The 10153-nt window shown below is 55.0% G+C and overlaps 1 protein-coding gene across 1 annotated transcript; it reads right to left on the reverse strand.

Annotated features, from left to right (window-relative positions):
• Window positions 1-8451: 8451 nt before the first annotated feature.
• On the reverse strand, window positions 8452-9940 carry BCL2L1 (BCL2-like 1; the record flags this gene model as incomplete). Its single annotated transcript, XM_010282507.1, has 2 exons — window positions 9229-9940; window positions 8452-8511 (listed from the first exon to the last, which is right to left on the reverse strand). Coding segments are annotated over exons 1-2 (615 nt in total), but the record flags the coding sequence as incomplete, so codon positions are not given.
• Window positions 9941-10153: the final 213 nt, after the last annotated feature.

Raw genomic sequence — 10153 nt, forward strand, 5'->3', positions numbered from 1 at the left:
CAAACCTGCCGGCCTTCGGCCCAGCGAGGGCCAGCGCCAGCTCTTTTCTAACCAGAAACAAACCCTCACTAGCACGTTCCAGCCCTAATCCTTGCTGCGGCAGCCTCCTGTCAAACTGGTTTCATCACCAGCTCCAGGGAACCTGCAATAACCCCACACCATTCAGCACAATTTCAGCATTTTCCAAATACATGAAAGGGGCTACAGTGACAGCTGTAACCCCCATCCCTGCCCCGGGAGACCGCTGTGCACAGCATGAGATGGAGAGTGGGGAATTGCGCTCTCCGTTCCAGAAACCTGCTGAAACGATCGTGTGTATTAAAGCAGGAAGCAGCGCGAATGACTGATCTACTTGCATCCACCTTTCATCAGTGTTTCTCCCAGAACTAACTGGGCTGAGGACTCCCAAAGGTGCAGAAGCCCCGGCCAGTGTCGGGCACGCTCGGCAGCAGGACGGCTGGCAGGCGACAAGGCTCTGATACAAAGGCACAGCGAAGAACACATTGGCTGAGCCGGATCCACTCAAGAGATTAGCACCTGCTGGGAATGGGATTGTTTTCCAAAGGGCATTAAGTGGAATGGTCCGAGGAAAGACGGTCTCTCTTGATGCTTCTCCCCACTGGACAGATGGTGTCTGAGCCCTGGCAGGCAGAGCTGCCTGCCTGCCTTTGTGCGAGGGGCGCGCTCGGGGGGCAGGGGAAGGCTTCTGCTTTAATTTCACAGCTATCTGCTGCCTGTGGTGCTGGGGAGCCCGAGCGCCACGGCCAGCTCGCTGTACGGGGCAAACGCCTCGGCAGGTCCCCCGCAGCCGGGGAGCGAAGCTCAATTTTCACCTTGTTGTTGCCTTTCGCAGACGTCACAGCTCCTGTGCAATCGTGCCCTTGCGTAACTATAGGGAAACCTGCGCCGAGGAGATGTGCCATGCTCACGTGTACCCGGCTGCGGAGCCACGTTCCCTCCTACCCAGGGGCTGAGTTGTACGATGCTGACAGCTCTCCCCGACCCTCAACTGCACCGTGAGCCTTATCCCAAACCTGCCCTGCAGGGAACGCCAGCACTACCAGAGCCCAAGGGAGCAAGGCTGGGTGCAGGGACAGTCCCCAGGGGAAACAGGTCCTGGGGAAGGACCGCCCGGCTCTCCTGCCTCGAGCTGCTTGTCCTCCAGCATCCTGGACGAGCACCGGCCAAGCCTCGCCGCTTCCAGCTTCAGCCCCAGCACCTCATGAGGCTGCTGTAATTCTTACATGCCACTTGAATGAAAAAGGGGAAAGGGTGGAGGTGCAGGAAGAGGAGGAAGATGTGCTCATTCTGTTTTCACTTCCTGTTAGTCCACATGAAATCTCAAATGATTCAGGCCACGAAGTCCCTTTTAGCAAAATCCTTGCTGACTTGAGGGCAAGAAGCAGAGTAGGCAGCTGATGCAGCAAACGTGGGAGAGAGCAGTAAAGCACGAGAAGGAGACTTTGTGCTCTGCCCTGGGCTCCTCCATACGTGTTGTTGCATGAAATAATCACTGGCTGGTACACTGGAAGCTTCTAAATGAGGTCAGTTGCTCTAATAAAAGATATTAGCTCTCCGGCAAGTTTAATACACTGGTGAGCCATATCATTAGAGCATGGAAGCACTTGCAACACTGCTATGATGGCTGATTTACAGGTAGCAACACCTCATTTTCTCCATACATAAGTCATATGTCACCCAGACACTACCCAGGGCCACATACACACCCAGCTCCCACATCCCAGCCCAAACCCTGAGGTAGCTCACCATGAGTTACACAGAGTAATGTCACGTACTGCCACCAGCCGTGCTGCCTGCGCAACGCTCGTAACGTCCCCAGCCTCAACGACGGCAAAACCCCGAGAGGTGTGCAAATGGGACCAAGCATCGTTTGGAGAACTAATGAAGTGATGCAGACAGCTGTCCCGCTCCACCCAAGCATGGCCTTAGCTGTGTTCAAACCAAACCAGCTCTGTGCCAGCACAGGCCTCTTCTCTGAGGTTCCCAAAGAGCCCTTCAGCAGAGAAGAAAACCCTCTCATGCTCCTTCGGGAAGCAGCCAGCTCCAGCAGCTCCCTCCCCTCGGGCACACAGTCCTACCCTCAACACACAGGTCCCTGCACGGCTCTGCGGGTCAGCCCCTCGCACACCTCCCGGTGTGAGCGGCTCCTGCTCCCGCTCAAAGCCCTGCCTGCTGCCAAGTTGTCACGTTTTGGAGTGTTTGGTTTCAGTCTTAAGAGCACCTGGCTGGCAGCAGTACAGGCAGGGAGAACCTGCCTGCTCTTTGTTCTCGGCCAGGCGGAGCACAGAGCAGAGGGCACCTGCCTTGGTTTCCCCTGCGCTCAGGTCTGAGGCTGCGATCTGGGGAGCTCCAGACCCATCCCGGACTGGGAGCTGGGGCAGAAAGGCTGAGTCCAGCCCCGCTCCCACTGGAGGCTCCTCATCTCCAGGGCTCATCTCGCTGAGCAGGATACTGATGCCAGAAGCTAGCTACTAATTGGATCTACTTAAATCAGAAGCTATGTCTGCAGACACAGCTGAAACACAAGCTTGAGCAGGAAGGAGAATAATGCAATAAATTCAAGCAGCTCTCCCCAAGGGAACTGCACAGACCCCTGAAACTTCCCTGTTCACAGATACGGCCTCTTACCATTCCTTGGGCACACTCTGTAAATGCAGGGGCAAGCAGCGGTCGAGAGAGTAACCAGCCCAAAGCCTGCTGAAACGCCATGCTCACCCAGCTCCCTGCTCCCAGTAGCAGAGGGAGGGCAGACCAGTTACTGCACAACGTTAAAACAGTCCCAGTGGCCACGGGAGCCTCTCTGGTTAATGTTCTGAATCCCACTCCTCCCTCCCTCGCTACCCTGGAGGCAGGCAGCAGTGCTGAGTGCACTGGGTTTCCCATTAAAGAGATCCTGAGAGACAGCACTGGGCTGGTACACGTGAGCACGTGTCCGAGAGAAGACACGGGCGGCTGGAGAGATGCTGGCTGCACGGAGGAGCTGCGGCGGGCGTTCCCGCCTGCAGGCAGTCCTTCCCAGCCCTGCTCAGCCCTCTGATCCTTTTTCTTTTTTTGCTAACTAAATTAAACATGAGGGTAAAATAAGCAAAATACCTAAAAATAAAAAATAAAACAAGCATTTCTACAGCACAACTAGGTCACAGCTCCCCAGCATGCAAGTCATGGCAGCCATGGCTCAGCCCCTCGAGCCTCCCGGGTTCACAACTGACATCTCTCTTAAAAGGCTGCCTCCCGAAACCCACACCTGCTCCCCGGTAAGCCCAGCTGGAGCCATCTGCTAACGGCTCTGCCTCCCGGCAGCCCTCTGCCCCCTCGCTCCGCTGGGCTGTTCTGCTTCTGTGGCAAAGAGGAACCCTTCTCCCCACCTGAACACGGTGAGGGCCAGCCCACTCCCCGAAGCTGCCCCGGTGCACCCAGCCAAGCCCTCGCGTCCCCCTGCACGGGCACACCACAGGGAAAGCTCTTGCACGCCTCTAGAAAGCACATCGCCTAAATTAAGCCCTTGGCATCCCAAGGATGATTTGGAGCGGGACTTGAAAGAGCTCTTGCACCAAGCACCCCTCTGTGAGTCCTTCCAGGTGGGAAGCAGGGAGGAGGAACGGTTTCCCTGTCCAAGGCCAGGGCAGCGAACCAAGGAGTGCCCTGGCACAGAGGGACACCGTTTCCCTTTCATGCCTCCGTTATCTGCGCTAATCTTTAGTTGCTCAGAACAATAGCATTTAAGGGTAACATCCCTCTCGGGAGGGTGGAGGAGGAGAGCGTTGCTGCTTTCCTGCCACACAAAGGCAGAGCCACCCCTGGGAGCATACCTTCACACTGAATCAGCCAGGAGACAGGTCAATGTCCCAACTGCTATCGGGGTCACCAGAGGGGGGAGAGCAGCTGCCCCCAGCCCCTTTCTGCTCCCGTGGCAGAAGCTACCATTAATCCCTCACCTCTCGAAAAAAATCTGCAACACTTCTACAACTGATACCCATCCCTTCCCCCGGCTCCTCCTGGGAATACGCCGGCTTTACAGCTAGTGGGGAAAGAGCTGCTAGAGAAATACTCCTTGTAACGTCAAGATGGGACTGTGCTTACAGCCATCAGCAGCTTGGCAAAAATCAAAGGAGAGAAGCTTAAGCAAAGGCTTCGAAGCATCGTGCCTCCATTCAGCCTGTACCTGGTGTGGGCCGCAGGCGTATCGCTGCTCCCGGGGGTAAACCACGTACACAAACCGTACAGGAGCGCCTCAGAAATCAGGTGTAGCACCCCAGACACGTACAAAAAGCTGCAGCTTCCACAGGGGAAAAGAAAGCACCTTGCTCCCTCCCACCCCTTCTGCTTTGGTGGGACGCCCCATTGCTGTTGAACGGGGGAGAGACCCCAGGGAGCGCTCAGGGGGACCCAGCTCCAGTTTCAGAGAGGCAGGATGATCAGGAAGACTGACATTACTGAGAGCAGCTGTGAACACAGAGCAGCAAGAAACAGTTTGTTAATTATTTCACAGGTCTTTTTTTAAATGACACTCCGTGTGTAACGTGGAGTGAGTTACAAATTTGAGTTCCCAGTGGCTCCCCTGGGAGGGAAGGAAACGTTATCCCTTTTGCTGAAAGACCGCGAGGTTAAGTGGGCTGCTGTGAGCCGTGGCCAGTGATGGGCAGGAGCTTTGCCTTCCAGGCGCCTGCTGTAATCACAGATCTAAGAAACATAATCAAACTGCACCGCACACTGAGAGGCAGCAAGGAAAACAGGCAGGGCCCCGAAGAAGGAGAAACGGGTAAATGGGGCGAAGAGTGAAGCTCTGAAAACTCCCCTCTTCATCGTTCTCAGTCTAGCGGCAGGGAAGGAAGCTGCAGTGGAAGTCATTCCAATGGCATTTCCTGGAGAGCCCTGCAGAAAAGCCTCCCAGGTCGCAGGCAGGGTGAGAAGCTGCCAGGGATCTGCACACTGAGCCCAGATCTCCAGCCATCAGCAAAGATACAGCTACCTGGGACGGCCACGCCAGGCAGGACAGCCCCAGCCAAGATCCTGCCGGCAGCAACCGTCAGTTCCCACAGCCAAAGAAGAACACCCCGTACTGTGAAGGGACACGAGGGACTCAGCTGGCAAGGGAAGAGTATTTTTTTCATCCCAAGCAGGTGATGACAATGGGGGCATCGTCTCAGCTGCAAGGGATCCAGACCTTAAAAGAATTAAAGAAAACAAAGTGGAAAGCAGTAGCCCAGCTAAGCTTTGCAGACCACTGGTTGGGATTCATCTTTAAGACAGCAAAGCATGGCCTTGGCTATCTGCAGCCACCTCCTGCAGCCCACTCTGCTGCATGTTGGCCAGCAAGTGAAACTGATGGCTGTGATCTCAAATGGGATTAGCAGTGCTGGGGCACCCCTGAAACCCAACGCGTTAACACTCAAAATGGCAGAGCTTTGGCAAACTGCACTCACCCCAGAGGAAGCCGCGCTCCCCATATGGTGCAACGTGCAACTGTGCCTCTTCCACGTCTGCCGTGCACACCTAGCACGCTGCTCCTCTCTGAGTCTCAAGGCACAACAACAGCGGAATTCAAACTTGCACTTATCTCTCACTGCCCAAAAAGCTTGGACCGACAACGCACGAGGATCCTGGGGCACTCGGGACCAGCTAGCTAACACGGTGGCTGGGGGAAGGCTTGTGCGGGATAGCTGGGCAATGGCACAAGGCCAAAAAGCATTTCTGAAGAGCTGAGAGTAGAAGGCTAGCCCTCAACCTGAAACCATTGAGAAGGTTAGAGTGAGAGCACACGACGAAATCCCAGCTGCACTCTGTCATATGACACAGACTGAGTCATTTCCTATCATTCAAGAAAAAAATTAAAAAGATAGAAAATGAGTTTGCTATATTGACATCTTCTAAGGGTTTTCCCCAAACAGAACCACAAGCTTCCAGTCCACCACAGAGCGACACAACACGTATGTCCTGGCACACCAAGCCCTGCGCAGCCAGGGCCAGCTGAGAGCCCGGGACGCACAGAGCCAATGTGGGAAGCAGTCTGTCCTGCTTCAGCCTAGCCCAGCTTGTCAGGATTCAGGTGTGTCAGAGCAGTGACAAAGGTGCTGTTTGCTTTCAGTCCTGGCCTGACACAGCCCCTTCAAGCTGGTCTCCACCACACACCCTGCAAACAGGAAACCTCTTACCTCTATATCCACAGATCTACCTCCAAGCCCCCCACAGAACACCTCCTTTAAACCCCACTCTGAACATAGATTTAGCCTTGAAAGAAAAGCTGTCATCCCCTGGAGGCTGACGGCCAGGCAGGAACTACTGCTCACTTTCCTTTCTCAAACAGATTAAGTACGGTCAGTACACCTCTGCCTGCCAGGCTCTCTCCTGTTCACTGGGATCACTGTTTGAACTGGGCCAGCCAGTGGAATCTGGTCCTGGCCAAAGCAACTGCCTCAGGAAAGCCGCCTCTTTGGTTTGCTGGCTCACCAAAGCAGCAGCTCTCTTCCGGCTAGTTATTAAATACCCCCCTTGGGTTGTTCTTGTTTGTTTTCTCAGTGCCACATTGCAGAGAGGTGGGAAAATCAAGGCAGGGCCAGTAAACGTGACACAATACACCCATGTTAATGCTATGTAGCAGGATTTACCATTTCTCCTTTGCCTCAAAAAATGGTTTGCCAGGAAAACTACCACAGCCCAGCACACAGCAGCCTTAGCAGGCCCCTCCAAAGAGAAACCTGCACTCCGCAGTCATCCTACGCTTGCCTTTGTTCCACTGGTGGGGAATGAAACAGAGCTTCCTACGCAACCAGGCTGTGCGACACTTGTGATGGAGCCGCGCTCCTTCCCTCTTTCAGAGGGGCTTTCCAGGAAGAGAAGCGCTGCAACGCTCCAAAACACAACCACCCTGTCCCTGCCAAGCAGGCCTGCCAGAACTTGCATCCCTCTCAGCGGGGCCTGCCTGCTGCACCTCTCAGGAGAGCTTTGTTTGCATGGGACAGGCTCTAACAGCTCAGATGCACCAAACAGGCTCCCTGGGCAAACAGGGCGGCAGGAGAGGGACCGCTGTGTCACAGCAAGTGCAGGCTGGCACTCTCTTCTTGCAGGGAGAGCTGGCAGCAGGCCAGCAGTTTTCTCCCTGCAGCTGGAATTGCGTGAGTGCAAAGCAGAGCATCCCCACGCATGAGGCACTCGGGAGCTCTTATGGCCCCTGTGCTGCCGCTGCACTGTGCCGTCCCTTCACGTGGAGCGGCACAGCTGCCCCCTGAGAAGGGACGCGGTGAAACCTGAGCGCAGAGGAAAAGCTATGAGACATCAAACAAGCACCCACCAGGTCAGGGTTTACAACAGCCTGGCAGCAGCCACACTGCCCAGCTCTTTTTTTGGTGCCTGGTAGGGTGGGATCCCCCCCCATTACAGCCTTCACCACCCTGCCTGGCTTCCCCTCAGCTACTGGCACAGTCTGGGCAGCAGCAGTGAAGTTAAAAGCTCCGTTCAAGGTTAGAAGAAGGGAGGAAGGCTGTTCCCCTGGGTGGGAAACAAGGCTACCGGCAATCTTCAAAGCCAGAGCTGGTGGGCGGGTCAGAGAGGAGTCCTGACCATTCTGCAATCTGTTGAACAAATATTTGCTCCAAACAATGAATTTACAGACAGACACAAAAAAATTGAAGAGTCTTAACTGTGTTGGTTGGGGGTGGGGAAGAGAAGGAGGAGGTATTTCATTCCCTGCAAGCAGGGACCAGTGATTTTCCACCAGTGATTTAATCTAAATCCCCCAGAGAGCTCATTTACAAAAAATCAGATTGCATTATCGCCTAGGTCTCCAGGATACAGCCCAATCCGTCACTAACAGCAACAGCCACACTAGCTTGGAAACCTCAATTTGATCACTCAATTCCAAGACTAATCTGTGGCTTTAAAAGCCAAAGCCAGAGGGAGGGGGAAGGAACTCAGCATTTGGCCAGGGTTATCTGCAGGATGAGAGAGCTAATGGGCCAGATACAGCCTGATGAAATGGCTAGCAGAGCCTGGGTTATTAATCGAAACCAAGCTCCTCTGCCTGAGCAGCCCCACCCAGGCAGTGCCCCAGGGCGGCCACATTCCTGGAATTCCTGCACCCTGGGTGAACCTGCTCCCTCTCCCTGGGTGCACCAGTCTCCCTCTTCTCCAGGGTCCCTGGCATCACCGGCCAGGCATGAGGAGCCGGGGAGCTCTGCAGGGCTCCTGTGCCTCCCTTCTGTCAGGAGGGTGCAGAGCACAATGCTGGGCTCAAAGGTTCCTGCCCACTCCTTGAGATGCAGGGGCCTGGTGATGGACTGTGAGATGAAGAGGGCTGAAAGGCCTTAGCTGGTTTAGATGCTAACGCCTGGCAGCATGAACTCTTTCCAGTGGGCACCAGTAAAGGTTACACCAGCAGGGAATCACTAAGATGCAGAAGCAAAAAGAAAACTCAGACATCTGTAGGTCATATACCCCCCGCTGGCAGTTGCAGGCAGCACCGCACAGCCGGACCCGGCATTTCAAGAATGCTTCCTGAAGAAATGCTTATTCATGTTAATACCTCACCATTCAACGCGTAAGGGGTTTGCTCTGGGGCAGCTGGGAGCATTGCTCCCTGCCAAGTAAGAAGCAGCTGCAGGTTTAGCAGCTCCCCAGCACAGAGGTTGCTCCCACCTCAGCCCCAGCTCCCACCACACCAGATCAGACAGGCCCTGCAGCCCACCCACCCGGATCTGCTGTGGGATTCACTCCACCGTGAGCACGGCAGAAGTCCTGTCTCCAGAATGAAGAAGTAGCTGTTACCCTGGCAGACCGCAGGCTGGCCCGCCGGATCACTGTGCACTTGGAGAGGAGGAAGCTCCACTCCCTGCTGTTAAATGACACCAGGAACATGCCTGAGAGCAAGGGCTCCCGCTTGAAGAACAAGCTTGGATGACGTTACATTTCCAAAGGCTCTTGGAAATCAGGTCTTTTACATAACATCCAGGGAGAAGGAGAAAAAACAGGGATGGAGAAGGACACATCTGAGCATAAACTGTTTGTCTCATTGCAGTAGACTGACCCTCTTCGGGCAGAGTGCTAAGAGCACAGAGGGAATGGCCACACGCCCCTTTATCTCCCTGCAAGGTCTAGGACATGCGATAGCAAAAACATTGCAGGGAACTGCACTTCGGTTTGACCGGCACCACCGCCAGCGTGGGGTGAGGGGGAACATGGGCAGCCATCCCCACCGCAGAGAGGGGTTCTTACCCATCCGCCATTCTCTTGGATCCAGGGATCTAGGTGGTCGGTCAAGTATGTGGTCATCCAAGATACAATGCGTCCCACCAATACCCGCATCTCCTTGTCAACGCTCTCCACACACAAGGCTCCTCCGAAGGAGAAGAAAGCCACGATGCGACCCCAGTTCACTCCATCACGGAAAAGTTCATTCACTACCTGCTCAAAGCTCTGATACGCCGTGCCGGGGGTGATGTGAAGCTGGGAAGTGAGGTCGCTGAACGCCCGCCGGTACCTCAGCTCAAACTCATCCCCTGCCTCCCTCAGCGCCTGCCTCACATCAGCTGCTTGAACAATTTCATGGACTTCGAGGCTGCTCCGGTGCACGGTGGCTCCATTCACTACGTGGCTGGCAGGCGGGTGCCAGGAGGGGCTCCCGTTGAGGACACCATCCATCTCCGCCTCCTCCGCTGCAAAGTCAGTCCTGTTCTCATCCTCCTCCTCCAGCTGACTCCAGCTGTATCCCTTCTGCGAGAGCTTGTAGGAAACAAAGTCAATCACTAACTCCCGGTTACTGCTGGACATTTTCACACCTGGGACGCCCTCAATGAGTCCATGGTCTGGAGCACAAGCAAATCAGCACTTAGCAGGTCCCGACTCCACTCTTCTTCACAACTGATGGAAACATCTGACCTTTGTGCAGACAAACACCAGAAGAGAAGCAAAGAAATGGTTAACACTACAGTTTTTAGGTGCACCCGTGCCCTTAACATCGACAGCTTATCTTTAGACTGAGATCATCCCGCAGCTTTATGAGACATAGGGTCACCGGATTGAAGCTGCACGGAGAACCGACTGCAACACCCATCTCCCGAGAAACCAACCTGGAGCCCCCGAAGATCCCCTGGCCCGCTCCGAGACGCCCCCGGCTCCGGGACTCACCGGATGCGGGCAG

Source organism: Phaethon lepturus, unplaced genomic scaffold (assembly GCF_000687285.1).
Source record: "Phaethon lepturus isolate BGI_N335 unplaced genomic scaffold, ASM68728v1 scaffold31432, whole genome shotgun sequence".
In the NCBI taxonomy this organism is placed as follows: domain Eukaryota; kingdom Metazoa; phylum Chordata; class Aves; order Phaethontiformes; family Phaethontidae; genus Phaethon; species Phaethon lepturus.